The 15,780-nt window shown below is 41.7% G+C and overlaps 1 protein-coding gene across 1 annotated transcript in view; it reads left to right on the plus strand.

Annotated features, from left to right (window-relative positions):
• The window catches only part of FBLN1 (fibulin 1), a 97,660-nt gene extending 82,602 nt beyond the window's left edge, over window positions 1–15,058 (plus strand). Inside the window, exon 17 of the mRNA XM_026652210.1 lies at window positions 13,881–15,058. Within this exon, the coding sequence (XP_026507995.1) occupies window positions 13,881–14,020 (140 nt within the window). The 3' untranslated portion in view covers window positions 14,021–15,058. The remainder of the gene's footprint in view (window positions 1–13,880) is intronic.
• The last annotated feature ends 722 nt before the right edge of the window (window positions 15,059–15,780 follow it).

A 15,780-nucleotide genomic window follows, 5' to 3' on the forward strand; every position in this document is an offset into this window, starting at 1 on the left:
CCGCCCTATCCAACCTCTCCTCTCATTCCTGACTGCTCCCCCGGGACCCCTGCCCCCATTCAACCCCACTGTTTCCCGCTCTCTGACCGCCCCAACCTCTATCCACACCTCCCACCCCCTGACCACCACCCTGAACTCCCCTGCTCTCTATCCAACCCCCCCTGCTCCCTGCCCCCTTACTGCGCTGCCTGGAGCACCGGTGGTGGACGGCACTACAGCCGCGCTGCCCAGAGCACCAGGACAGGCAGCCGCGCCGCCCAGCTGGAGCCAGCCACGCCACCACGCAGCACAGAGCACCGGGTCAGGCCACGTCTTTGCGGCTGTGCTGCCCGGCAAGAGCTCGCAGCCCCGCCGCCCAGAGCATTGTGCCAGCGGCGTAGTGAACTGAGGCTGCGAGGGAGAGGGAACAGCCGGGGAGGGGCCGGGGGCTAGCCTCCTGGAGCAGGAGCTCAGGGGCCAGGCAGGAGGGTCCCGCGGGCCAGATGTGGCCCACGGGCCATAGTTTGCCCATCTCTGCATTAATAGCATTCATCCTTGAGCTGCCACATGTGACAAACATAAATATGGTTAAATGACTCCGACAACTCACTAATCAAAATTCAAAACACTGAAATAGATTTCCATTTACTTTATAGTATAATACCTTTACAGCATTGTGAATTAGGCCTTCATTCTTGTTTGATGGTATATTTTGAATATTTCATTGGGTGTAACAGGTTTAGAGGATTAGGTACATAGGTGGATATATTAACATGGATTGTATGCTAATGTAGAATTTGTTCACAGGAATATAACTGGGCCATAAATATCTGTAATTGTTAGGCACACTTTTGAAGTACTGGCCAAGATTTTCAAAACTGGGTGCCTAAAGTTAGACTCTAAAATCCTTATTTTGGTGCATTTAAACGTGCCCTAATTTTCAAAAGTATGGAGCACCCAAATCAGACAACTTATTTAGAAGCATAAATAAGGATTTAGGAGCCAACTTAAGGCATGTAGGATATAATTTTCAAAAGTGCCTAAGTCCCATTTTAAAAAGTGACTTAGGTACTTAGAAGCCCAAATCTAATTGAAAATCTATGAAACGTAGACTCTTAAATCACTCAGGCCCTTCTGAAAATGTTACCTCTAATTTTGAAAATTTTGGCCACTGTGTATATAAAAGTATACAGAAATAGATGTGGAGGAGAAAGGGAGAGTACATAAGTAAATATACTTAAAAATAAAAGTTGTCAAAAATATAGAATTATAGGCAAAGCGGACAGTGGTGACTATAGTTAAAGTTGCCCAACACTTACCATTATAAACCCCTGTTTTCAGTTGCTCATGATTTTGCCAAACTCAAACCATTCAGGCTGAAATTTCCCATGCTTGTTTCTGTTTTAGGATGAATTTTTATTTTTTGGTAAAGTTTCAGCACAAATCAGTCAGCTGTTTCTGATATTGCATTTAGGAGAAAAGAAATGGTTTTGAAATTGTTAAAAAATCCAATTATTGCTTTTAAAGCTCGATGCTTTTCAAGGTGATAATTACGGTGTCCGGTAGGTGCCAAGCTCCCCACTGCAGCGTAGATGTACCCTGGGGGCTGGGCAGCTGGACATTGTGGCTCAGGCTGGAGCTCAGAATCTCAAGCCTAGGGGGCCAGGTGGGCTTGAAAGTCCAAGCCACAAGTTCCACACTGCTATTTTTAGTGTGCTAGCTTGAGCCCTGCTAGTGCAAGCCTGTCTACCCGGGTTGGGAGGCTGGCTTTCAGCTGCTGTGTAGATATACCCCTAGCCTCCCATGCTCAGGGGCAGCCTGCCAGATGGGATACCTGAAATTCAGGTCCCGCAGAGTATGTCTACACTGTGACAAAATACCTGGCTCACAGCAATGGCTGGCCCTGGTCAGCTGACCCAGGCTCATGGGGCTTGGACTCTGGGGCTATAAAATTGCAGTGTAGACCTTCAGGCTTGGGCTGGAGTCTGGGTTCTGAGACCCCATGAGCAGAGAAGGGCCAAAACATCCACACTGCAACTTTATAGCCCTGCAGTGCAAGCCTGTGTCAGATGACCTGGGCTCTGAGACTTATTCCCCTAGGGTCCTTGGCTCTGGGGCAGCCCACCAGGCAGTCTGCCTTGAAATACACAGGAGGGGGCTCAAGGCTGGGGCAGGGGGTTGGGGTGCAGGCTTCAGGTGGCACTTACCTCCGGCGGCTCCCGGAAGCAGCGACATCTCCCTCTGGCTCCTAGGCACAAGGATGGCCAGGTGGCTCCTCGTCCACAGGCCCCCGCAGCTCCCATTGGTCGTAATTCCAGGCCAGTGGGAGCTGCGGAGCCACCACTCAGGGTTGGGGCAGCACGCAGAGCCCCCATGGCTGCCCCTGCACCTAGGAGCCAGAGGGAGATGCTGGCCGCTTCCGGGAGCCAGGCAGGCATCCTGCCTGCCCTACTGTGGGCGGCCAATTGGACTTTTAATGGCCTGGTCAGCGATGCTGAGCAGAGTCACCAGGGTTCCTTTTTGATCGGGTGTTCTGGTCGAAAACCGGATGCCTGGCAACTCTAACCAGTGATAGAACAAGAGACCTTCTGTTATTTCTCATTTTGGGGCCAAGAGGGCATCTTCTTTTCCTAGGAACCCTGTGCACTACCGAGGTGGGGCTGGAATCTAAAAGGATGAGGGAATTGCTCTTCTTCATTACCCATACCTCTGCACAGGGCTGGGGAGCAACAGGAACCTGCAGAGAAAGAGGTGGGAGGGAGCCCACTTCATTCCTTGTATGTAGTAATGTAATTATGATGTAATATGTAAAAGGTGCTTTTGAACAGGTGCAGACTATAAGATTCTGTTATAATGTCATTTAAAGGCTATTTGTTTAAGTTATCCAAGCCTCAGCTGCTAAAACCCTGCATTAAGAGTCAAGGTAACAGCTGCTGAGTCATGGTGGCAATTGGGTCTAGTTAGCTCTAACCAGGGAATGTTTAACCACCAAGAGAATGGGAATGTCTCTGTGGGGAGAGGGAATTAGAGAGCTAGGACAGAAGTCCTAGTGGGAAGCCATAGGAACAGACAGACTTAGGACAGAACCTTAGGCTGAGGTCTCTGTTGGGTTATTTTTGAGTTACCTATAAAGTCAAAGGAAAAATTTGGGTTTGAAAACTAGCTCAAGCTCTGCACTGTTAAAAAAATTGTGATCAATCACACGATTAATTGCACTGTTAAACAATAATAGGATACCATTTATTTAAATAGTTTTGGATATTTTATACATTTTCAAATATACTGATTTCACTTACAACACAAAATACAAAGTGTACAGTGCTCACTTTATATTTATTTTTATTACAAATATTTGCACTGTAAAAAACAAAAGAAATAGTATTTTTCAATTCACCTTATACAAATACAGTGGTGCAATCTCTTTATCATGAAATCTGAACTTACAAATGTAGAATTATGTACAAAAAATAACTGCATTCAAAAATAAAACAATGTAAAAGTTTAGAGCCTACAAGTCCACTCAGTCCTACTTCTCGTTCAGACAATCGCTCAGACAAACAACTTTGTTTACATTTACAGGAGATAATGGTGCCTGCTTCTTGTTTACAATATCACCTGAAAGTGAGACCTGGCATTCACATGGTACTGTTGTAGCCGGCATCGCAAGATATTTATGTGCCAGATGCACTAAAGATTCATATGTCCCTTGATGGTTCAACCACCATTTGAGAGGACATGCGTCCTTGCTAACGGATTCTGCTTGATAACTCTCTAAAGCAGTGTGGACCGACACATGTTCATTTCCATCATCTGAGTCAGTCAGATGCCACCAACAGAAGGTTGACTTTCTTTTTTGGTGGTTCGGGTTCTGTAGTTTCTGCATCTGAGTGTTGCTCTTAAGAGTTCTGAAAGCATGTTCCACACCTCGTCCCTCTCAGATGTTGGAAGGTACTTCAGATTCTTAAACTTTGGGTCGAGTGCTATAGCTATCTTTAGAAATCTCACATTGGTACCTTCTTTGTGTTTTGTCAAATCTGCAGCAAAAGTGTTCTTAAAACGAACAACAGGGGCTGAGTCATTATCCGAAACTGCTATAACATGAAATATATGGCAGAATGCGGGTAAACAGAGTAGTACACATAAAATTTCCCCCCAAGGAGTTTAGTCACAAATTTAATTAATTCATTTTTTTTTAACAAGTATCATCAGCATGGAAGCATGTCCTCTGGAGTGGTGGCCGAAGCATGAAGAGGCATACGAATGTTTAGCATATGTGGCATATAAAGCCCTTGCAATGCCAGCTACAAAAGTGAGAATGCCTGTTTTCACTTCCTGGTGATATTGTGAACAAGAAGCGGGCACCATTATCTCCCATAAATATAAACAAACGTGTTTGTCTTAGCGATTGGCTGAACAAGAAGTAGGACTGAGTGGACTTGTAGGCGCTAAAGTTTTACATTGTTTTGTTTTTTAGTGCAGTTGTGTAACAAAAAAATAATCTATATTTGTAAGTTGCACTTTCACGATAAAGAGATTGCCCTACATTACTTGTATGAGATGAACTGAAAAATACTATTTCTTTTGTTTGCCATTTTTACAGTGCAAATATTTGTAATAAAAAATAATAATATAAAGTGAGCATTTTCTGCTTTGTATACTGTGTTGTAATAGAAATCAATATATTTGAAAATGTAGGAAAACATCCAAAAATATTTAATACATTTCAATTGGTATTCTATTGTTTAACAGTGAGATTAAAACTGCGCTTAATTGTGATTAATTTTTTTAATCGCGATTAATTTTTTGTAGTTAATCGTGTGAGTTAACTGCTTTTAATCGACAGCCCTAATAAAGATTAATAGATTTTTATAGAATCTAAGACGAGAAAGAACCATTATAGTCATCTACTCTGACCTACTGCATAACACAGGCCAGCATAATATTTCACCTAGTAATTCCTGCATCAAGTTCATAGTTTGAGAAGACACCAAAAGTGGTGAGAAACCCTTGCCTACATTTAGTACACATGGTTATTTGGGACCCAAATGTGCCTATTTGGTTTCTTCATATGCATAGTATCTTTTCTGTTTAAAAAGCAAAAGACACAACAGGTGTGCAACCTGGAGCCTGTTTATGACCCACCTTTTAGTATTGCCTTGATTTCTGATGTAGGCGCTGTCATATTGAACGTGCAACATATGAGTACATCTGCAGCTGCTTGTAGCAAATACCTCCAATGGCCGGAGATGGGACACTCGATGGGGAAGGCTCTGAGTTACTTCAGAGAATTCTTTCCCAGGTGTCTGGGAGTCTTGCCCACATGCTCAGGGTCTAATTGATCGCCATATTTGGGGTCAGGAAGGAATTTCCCCCCAGGCCAGATTAGCAGAGACCTTGGGGATTTTTCACCTTCCGCTGCAGCATGAGCATGGGTCACTTGCTGATTTGAACTAGAATAAATGGTGTATTCTCTGTAACTTGAAGTCTTGAAATCATGGTCTGAAGACTTCATCACCTCTGGCTGAGTTACTGGGTCTAGTACAGGGTGGGTGGGTGAGGTTCTGTGGCCCGCAATGTCCGGGAGGTCAGACTAGATGATCACAATGGTCCCATCTGGCCTCAAGGTCTATGAGTAAGTTAATAAAGCAAATGGCTTCACAGGCATTATGGATGGCTCTCATTGTTTCCAGCCTGCCATGTAGTAATGTAGCACATGTGTACCTACTAGCAAGCAGAGAGAGAGTCCTTTAAGTTTCATGAGGCGATTGCAACATTATGGTGTTTTCATAAATTGGGCATCCTAAGGAAAATTTGGGCATAGCATGGTTACTCGCTGTCTCTTGCTCAGAGAGAAACCTTTATTTTGATTGGTAATTATGTCCACATATTGTACATGCAGTGATAGCACAGCACTAATGGTGAAGACTAGGGTATGGGTATAGGAATGCTACAAAGGCCAACTTACACGTGGAGGATGAAATCCTGGCCCCATTGAAATCAATGGTAAAACTCCCGTTGACTGAATGAGGCCACGATTTCACCCAGTGTTTAAGCTGCTCATCTTGCAGTGTGCCTCGGATATCTCCACTGTTCATATTTAACAAGATAAATCAATGTACAGGTCTGGCAGGTTGAAGGTCCCCCCCTTGCCAACTCAGCAATGCAAACAGTGGTTACTTCAGATCAATAGACTACTTCAAGGGAAGTAAAATGGAATGTCAGCTCAAGACAAAGTACAGAGCAACTATATACAAAAATCACACAGTGAACAACTTGTCCTGAATCAGCTGCAGGTGGAGTCACCATTCACGTGTGCTTTGTGACCCTAACATCAGAGGCAAATGGAGCATCACTTGCAGCTAGCTCCCATAGCATTCTCATAATTCACAGCCTCATGCGGAGTCATATACTAATGGGAATCATCAGGGTGCAGCTGTTTCCTTAGAAATATCAAAGATATGCACAAGAGACAACCGAGGAAAATCAGCAGTGACTGTAATATTTGAATATGTGTGCCTCAATTCCGCATGTGGGTGCTAGGATGGCCAATTTTGGTTGGACATATTCTTGGAGGCTTCATCACATGACAATCTTTAATTAAAGATTAATCTTTAATTCCTGGGGACTCCAGGACAATCCTGGAGGATTGGCAACCCAAGCGGTGCAACCTTACAAGGATGAGAATGGTAATACTCAGAGCTATGTAAATTGCCTTGCACTCGAGTAAATTGCGCTAGCTGTTTAACTCTGATTTACATAGCATACTTCTGTATTTCTGGGACGGGGGAGGGGGCTGTAGATCATCCATTGCAATCACCAGAGCTACTCTATTACTGGTGTAAGTGAGATCAGAAACTGGCTGCTTTATTCCTGCAATTCTTGACTTTTGTGTATGTTCAAAATTGTAACCTTCCTGTTACTGTAAAGTATGTTTTTGTACTTAATATTAATATTCAACTAAAAATGCTGAAAGGAGCCAGACCACAAAGCTGAACTGTATCTTTGGTCTGCCAAAATGCATAGTGAAACAACATGTTTGTGCAAATGCTGCAGTGACTGATAAATCTGCTTCATTTAAAAGCAGTCATAAGTACTACATGTGGCATTTTAGGATGGGCTTCCCGATGAAAGCTTTTGAAACTGTGGTTGATACTAATAACCAAATGTGTGTATTAAATATACTGGGCCTGATTCTCAAGCACTTTGCCCCTTGTGTAGTCACCTTCCCCTGTGCAAAGTGGGTGTACAGCACCGCAGTCATTGTGAAGGCGAGGAGAGAATTCTGATGGGGTAGCACTTTGTGCACATAAATGACTGCAGAAAGTGCAAGGCCTTGGAGGATCAGACCCTTCTTAAAAACCAATGACAAATTATGACACATAACACTGCTCTACAGCCAAAATGCTTCTGAAATAAATGTAGTCAAACTTTACTAATTCTGGGTCACTGAGAACGAAAATGATGCTTAAAATTGTTGATTGGCTTTAGTTTTCAAGATATGCTATTGGGTCAGTATATACGACCCTTGACTTGGGAATGGCGGAGGATAAGTGAGTTATAAAGGGAAGGGATCTCAATTTAAACCAGAAATGACTAAAATACATCTTTGACTGGATCTATGAATAAATCTATGACTGGGTTTGGACAGTACTTGCTTTTTAGGCAAAACAATGAATGATGCAATCTGAAGCTGGTATTGCGTCATACATGATATGAATTGCATCATGTTATTCCTAGAAGTCATGGATGATGCAATCATAACGAAGCTTACATCACTCTGCTGAACAAATTGCCCTATATCAGCTCTAGAAATCATACAGTGTCCTGCTCTCTTATTTGTCAGTGTTTGATTTTGCAAAGGGACACATTTCTGTTTAGCCAAAGTGAGCAGAGATGCCTCGTACTAGTGTGAACAGTGCAGATAACTTCTGCTATGTTTGTGGTGAAGTGACTTTTGCATCACAAAAGCGCAGTATAACCACTATGGTTAAGAAAGCCTATCACCTTTATTTTGGCTGCAAAATTGGAGATCAGGACAAGAGGTGGGCCCCACACATATGCTGCATCACTTGTGCAACAAATCTTCGCCAGTGGTTGAACAGGAAAAGGAAATCTATGCCTTTTGCAGTGCCAATGATTTGGAGACAGCCAACAGATCATACCAGCAATTGTTACTTCTGCATGGTGCCTCCAGTTGGGAAAGGTGTGTCAAAGAAAAAGTGGACTGTGCATTATCCAAACATTCCATCAGCATACGCCCAGTACCCCACGGAGAAGGACTGCCGGTTCCTGATGCACCAGAATCATTCTCACTTGAGTCAGACGAGGAAGAGGAAGAGGATGAAACTTCTGGTCCTGAACCATCAATGTCACAGGACCCACATTTTCTCCCGTCCTCCTCCTCTGAACCACACCTCATAACACAAGGTGAACTGAATGACCTTGTCAGGGATTTGGAACTACCCAAGAGTAAGGCAGAGCTGTTGGGCTCCAGACTACAGCAGTGGAATCTCCTGGCAGGTGATGTTAGGGTTTCCATGTTCCGTGACCGTCAAAAGGATCTTGTCCCATTCTTCTTCATGGAAGGTGATCTTGTAGCCCGCAACAACATCGATGGTGTGATGGCAGCCCTCAACATCGTTCACTATCCAGATGAGTGGAGACTGTTCATTGATTCATCGAAGACGAGTCTTAAAGCTGTTTTACTGCATAATGGCAATGCTTTGCCATCAATTCCAGTTGTTCATGCAGTCCATATGAAGGAAACCTATGACAACATGAAACAACTTTTGAGGTGCATAAACTATGACCAACATCAGTGGCAGCTTTGTGGCGATTTGAAGGTTGTTGCTCTCTTGCTTGGTCTGCAGACTGGATACACACAGTACTGCTGTTTTCTCTGCGAATGGGATAGTCGTGCAAGAGATTCCCACTACATCAAGAAAGATTGGCCACTCCGACAGTCATTGGAGCCTGGGAGGAAAAGTGTTCAGCATCCATCACTTGTTGAATCAAGGAAGATTTTGTTACCACCCTTACACATCAAGCTGGTTCTGATGAAGAACTTTGTCAAGGCCATTGACAAAACACAAGCAGCTTTCAAGTACCTCCGTGGAAAATTTCCAAGGTTAAGTGAAGCTAAGATAAAAAGGTGTCTTTGTTGGTCCTCAGATTCGTGAACTTCTTCGAGATGATGCATTTGACCATGCACTGCGTTGCAAGGAAAAGACGGCATGGAAAGCCTTCCAGTTAGTGGCAATAAATTTTCTCTGAAACAACAAGGCAGACAACTACAGGTTGTTGGTGGAAAACCTCCTCAAGGCATACAAAAGCCTTGGTTGCAACATGTCACTAAAGATACATTCTTTGCACTCTCATCTAGATTTTTTTCCACCGAACTGCGGAGCAGTGAGCGACGAGCACGGCGAGCGATTTCACCAGGACATTGCAACAATGGAGAAACGCTATCAGGGCAAATGGAGCCTATCAATGCTTGCAGACTATTGCTGGACAGTGACAAGAGATGCTCCATTTAATGAATACAAGAGACAAGCCAAGAAGCGCCGAGTAGACACTGAATAGGACTAAACTATGTACAGAATAGTTTTTTGCCTTTTGTTTCATAATAAATTTGATTTATATAACCCTTTTGCTGATTTTTAAAGTGTTACATAAACAGGACAGGTGAAATATTATCATGTAAAGCAACCATAAACACATGAAAAGACCTAGGTTTACAATTTATGATTAAAACTCTACCATCTACACAATATACATAGACATAAAATGTAAAAACTTAAATATCTTAGAAACAGTAGCCAATCAGTTGTTTTAATTGTCATATTTGAATTCAGCACATCAAAATACATAATAAATAGCACATTTTATCTCTGAAGCAGACGACTTCTCAAAAATTGTAGACCAATGTAATCTGCAATGATTTCTCAAAAGAGCTTCCAGGACAACTATAGCAGATTTACTGGAATCTGGGTAACTGAATAGCCTTTGGCCTATAAGGCCATATTACAAGCTTTTCAGCAGCTCTGGTGTATGGTTTTCATCTGTGCTTGTCAGAGGAAAAGGATCAATTGTTCTCTGTATTGCTGTTATCAAAAGGGAGAAATGGAAATGCCTGATGAGCAAAGGTTCCTGATTATTGTACACTAGGTGTTCCTACTGCATGTGTTTGTCCAATGGATCATTTTACAGTTAATTTCTTTCACACATCATAAAACCCTAATGTAGGACAGGAGGGAAGCTTATCCAGAAATCAGACTTAGAGAGGGTTCAGCTTCACCTATACCACCTGTAAGGAAGCCTGTCCAAGCAGGTCCTCCTACATATTTGCTGGAGGAGAGGAGTTTTGTGTTCTGCTGGCTTTTTAATTTTATTTCTGTTTTGCAATGTATTGCAGGGGCACTCCCTTTTTATTTTGTATGCAAATCTAAATAGATAAAAACAAAGAAACATTGAAAGAATATAGGATATGCCACATTCCACATATTTATACCACAGCCAGTCTTAACAAAAACATCACACTTCAATTTTCTGTACATAACTATTTCGTATGAGCAGTATTTACTCATTGGCCCATGATTAGTCTTGATTTTAAAGCAGCAGCTGTCAAATTGTACACTGTGCCTTTGTTCTTGCCCTCTGTCAGCTGCTTCTGAAAGCAAACTTAAATTTCATCTGTCTTTTAGTAAGCACTTATTTGAATGAATCAGAAGAGACAATAAAGGTGAAATGTAATGGCATTTGGCTACAATCACCGCCCTGCACTTTAAGCGGGGGGAAGGGCGGGGGGAGTTGTCTGGCTGGCCGGGAGAAGAGGGCAATGCTTTCTGGCTTGGAGGAGGAGGGAGGACGTAAAACTGCTGGAAACGCAGTCAGCGTGGTGGATGACTCACCATCTAGGAATGAGGGGTTTAAAAAGGTCAGCCTGGGAACAGGCTGGGCAGCACCCACCCTGCCTCCCTATTTAGGTCACAAATATGCCAGGTGATTAGTTATATCTGCTATGGGCATTACGTTAGCCACCCCACTTAGGGGGGCTAGGAAGGAATTTTTCCCTTACCACCATATTGGCCAGGTGCAGTGGTGGTGGTGGCGGGGGGGGAGGGGTAGCCTTCCTCGCAGCAGGTTCAGGTGCGCTCCATTCATGCACAGGATGACGGGCGGTAGGCCATATGTTGCAACTCTTTATTTAAGTGTATAGCGGATGTTCAGTGCAGGTACTACATAAATTAAGGCACACACACAAAAAAACGGATAAATGGCTTGGAAAAGGAATTAAGGAGAGGTGCTTGGTAATTGAGCAAGCCGGGGGCAGTTGGAGACTCCTCTGACTGGTACAGTGGGGAGCCAACCCCCCATCATTATAGTCCACCCTAACCCCTCCTACGAAGGGGCATGGTCGGGCGTGGTCCCAGCAAAGGAACTGCTGGAGGGACCTGGATGAAAAGGTGGGGAGCTGGTGGAAACCCTCCGCCCCCAGAATTGCCTGGAATTGGAGGTGCCCGGCCGTGAATCTGCTGGAGGGACATGAATGGAAAGGGGGGTGGAGGGACTGAAAAAAGCACTCACCCCCCGCCCCCAGTGAATTGTGGGGGTTTTCACCTGCACTGCACATTTTATCCGCCAGGTTAGTCCCAGACATCTAATAATAAAGTTGCGGCCTGATTAAACCAATATCTAATGTCTCCTGTCATTCCTTTGGCATAGCCAGATAATAGCCATAATGCTCAGAAGTTCTGTACTGTAGGATCAACCATCTTAGACATGATTGCATGACTACATAGGTTGCGGTGTGCAATCTGACTTTTAGAGTGAATGGATTAATAAGAAAGGTGAGACTAAAAATATTAAAGGATTACTAAATAGGAACACCAGCCCTTACCATCTGAACGTTACTAAAGAACAAGAAAGAAATTAAGTGGGTTAAATATTAGATGTTATTGATTGGATTCCATAGTGCAAATTCACATAATTGAGATGGAAGATGATTTCCACAATAATATCATGTAGTATTATTAAAACACTTCCCACCATACAGGAAGGGGAATTCCAGAGAGTTGTTTTTTTTTCTTTCTACACAGCCCTTGCCACCACAAGTCAATTTTACAAGGTGCAGGATGCTGGCCAAGAAAACTAAAAAAAAATAAATTGTAGGGGGAAAGGATGCTTTAAAAGAAGTGTATTCATTAAATATGGCAAGCAAAATGAATGTGGTGAAAAGTTTGCTATTTTACTACATGCTGAAGATATTAGTCAGTATTTAAACAGGACAGAGCTGTAATGTCATCACTGCACTAGAAAAAAGGTGCTGACAGCCTACATAAGCAAACGTTTATCTCCACCATCAGATCTTAAGCCAATGTGTTCTTAGGGAACTGCTATAAGAATTCTTTTGGAATTCCATAAAGACGTTGTGCTATATGCTTTGAAACATAACTCTTAAGATCTAGAAGGAATACATCTAAAATAATCCACTCAAACTATATATTTCCTATCAAATCAAATGCCACTGTAGCACATCAGCTGTCAGAATCAAGTACAGTTGAAATGGGGATTCCATACCAAATTCCTGATGTCTATCAGTTAGCTTTGGATTTATATGTCTTTGACCACTTTAAACTTTCACATACTAATAATACAGTAGCTGCATGATGTGTTTAATATAGGTCTACACTACAGCGGGGGGTCGACCTAAGATACGCAACTTCAGCTACGTGAATAGCGTAGCTGAAGTGGCGTATTTTAGGTCGACTTACCTGGCTGTGAGGACGGCGGCAAGTCGACCGCTGCCGCGCCGCCATCGACTCCGCTACCGCCTCTTGCCGCGGTGGATTTCCGGAGTCGACGGTAGAGCCATCAGGGATCGATTTTATCGCGTCTTCACTAGACACGGTAAGTCGATCCACGATAGACCGATTGCTACCCGCCGGATCGGCGGGTAGTGAAGACGTGCCCTAAGATAGTTCATGGAAGCAAACCCTATGTAATAATGATTTAGGGAAAAGCTCCCAATGACTTTAATGGTGCAGGATCAGGGCCTTCCTGCAGCTATTCTGTTTGGCTGCAGGCATCTGTCCATGCAGAACAAATTGCAAGATTAGGTCTTAAAAAGTATAACTAATTGCTCCACTATCATTGTATTTGTTCATCATATGTCCCAGTGCAGAGGAGGTAATGTGAAAGTGATGTATTTAAAATGTGATCAGCAGTAACAATACAGATTAGTTTTTAAAATTAAACAACACATTTCAAATACCACTGGGACAGATTCTGATAGCCACATTCCTTATTCACCTTGCATGCTTACCTCCCTCCAGCCATCATCCTACTGCTTTCAATGGGATTGTTTATAATAATTTGGCCCACTATAATACACAAATTGGTGGTGATTGATGTGTATGTGAGAAGTGCTTATTATCAGGTACTAATTAGTGTTCCTTGTAATCTCTCCTGTCCGAAATAGAGTGGAAAGTTCATTCTTGGTGTTCTGTTATATGTATCCATCTCTTTGTACATTCTCCAGTTTAATCTGCATCTTGCTTTACTTAAACAAATCAATGTCTTATGTTCTATTTTTAGAAAAATAGTTTGCATAGATTGGGCAAAATGTGGAAGATAATATTGGTAACTGCGGAGTATTCAGTGTTTTTTCCATTATCAGTGTTTTAGTAAATGTACTGAAAATAGGAGCTGGTCAAAATATGAAAGGGGAATAATCATTGCAGATATAGCCCTTTTTTGTACGTTTGCAAACCAGACCAACATTCTGTAAATGTAATTGTTAATCAAAAGTATTGACAAACCCCATATAATCTACAGCTAATCAGAAACCATTTGATTTCACTGTATTAATCTGCATTGCTTATTTTTGTTTTTTGCCACAGGTGTAGTTCGTCAGGTGAAGCCCATTGTTGGACCTTTCCATGCCATTCTGAAACTGGAGATGAACTATGTGGTGAACGGGATTGTCTCTCATCGTAACATTGTCAACGTGCACATCTTTGTGTCTGAATATTGGTTTTAGTAGAGCTTTAAAATCTGAAACAAGCAAACCACTGCAGACTAAATCCTTACCACAAACTATTATGTTATATGCCGGTTTGTAAAACCCAATAGTGTTTTGTTTTTGTTTTGTTTTTTAACATTTGGATTATAGTTTAATTAAGACAAGTACCAAGCTATGTTGACTAGATGTAGGATGGAACAAAATAAATGAACCTGATTTGTGTTTATAAATAAGTATGGTATAAAAGTGCTCATCTGCTTAGTGAATTTAAATTTTTCTCTAAATATTCAGGCAAATCTTAACTATTGCTCCTTTACCTGATTGCCAGCGCTATAAAGGACATGGGAGAAAGGACTAACCATAGACCATTGTGATGAATATATGGTACCATTGGAGGAAAGTCCAAAAAGTAATGAGTCATTTTGCCTCAAATTTTTGGGTGCCCAATTTGAAATATCTGAAAAGGCCTGATGTTCAAAAATGCCAAAATATCCACCCTCTGAAAAGCAGGCCCCTTTAAATTAATTCAAGATGGGCACCCAAAATCAATTGCCACTTTTGAAAATCTTCGCCTAAAGATTTAAAAAAAGCTGTTTGGCCACAATTACAAGAGGAATTGTAAAAGGAAGTAAAGATAGCAAGAGGAACAAGTCTTTGCACCTATCAGATAAAACACTCATGTTTTGTACCTCTTATTTGACTATAAAATGAAGCATGTTGGATCCAACTTAACTAAAACCTCTAATTGGAATTAATCTATTACAAGAATTACAGCATATTGCCTACACTCCAAACCAAAATATACTCACCAATACATTGGAATTCTAGATAAACACCTCCAGAAAGTAAAGCACAGTACAATATATATTTTTTAAACTTTGTAAAGAAACTAGTATGTTAAGCTATAGACTTTTCTGAGCACCAGACCAAAGCATATGCAATAATATAATGAAACTTTCTTAAATAAATTAATGTTGAATGTATGTTCTGGGCATCCAAGTAATGAAAATAATGTATCTTTTTATTACAAAAGTGAAAATAAACAGCTCCATGTTTGTTTTGATCTGTAATTGAGAATCCTGAAGAAAAAAGTTTTACATGGGTATTTTCCCACTATCTTCTTTTTCCTGCTTATCTGAGAAACAAACACACACACAACCCTGCCAGTGCACCCACCCATTATTAGACAGAAACACTTGCCTTTTAACTAGCATATAGGTTCTTTATCCAAACCCCATTGAAGTCGATGCGAGTCCAGTCTACCTCAGGCACAAACTGGGAGTTTATAACGAAAACATTCTCACATATAAGTTTTGACTAAAGAATATTTGATTGGTTGTATTAAATTACACCTTAATTACTGAACACTGGATTACTGTACATAATTTGGCTTTCAGGATGCCATCATGAAACAGTGATAATCTAAAACATGTCCAGTGTTCTCAAAGGCTACTTGGGCAAGCCTCACTGTCTCCTTAAATAGTTCCCATATTTAGATAGAAAGATGTTAGTGTAGCAAGTGGATTCAGAGCAGGTGCCTTTCACTATTCAAAAAACTGAAGGAGATTTTTGGATACCTTGTCTTCAGGGATTATTAGCCATTTTAAACTGTTCTTTTAACAAAAAACAAAAACAAAACCCCCCACTTTATTATATTGAATTAATAGTGTCTGAGAAAATGGAGATGAGAAAGATCCATTAAGTCATCCAATTCTCCTCCTTGCCAATGCAGGAAAAATAAATAGCATCAGTATCAAAAACCAGGAAAACTGGTTCCA

The sequence above is a fragment of the Terrapene carolina genome, unplaced genomic scaffold (assembly GCF_002925995.2).
Source record: "Terrapene carolina triunguis isolate 2854851 unplaced genomic scaffold, T_m_triunguis-2.0 Scaffold112, whole genome shotgun sequence".
NCBI lineage: Eukaryota > Metazoa > Chordata > Testudines > Emydidae > Terrapene > Terrapene triunguis.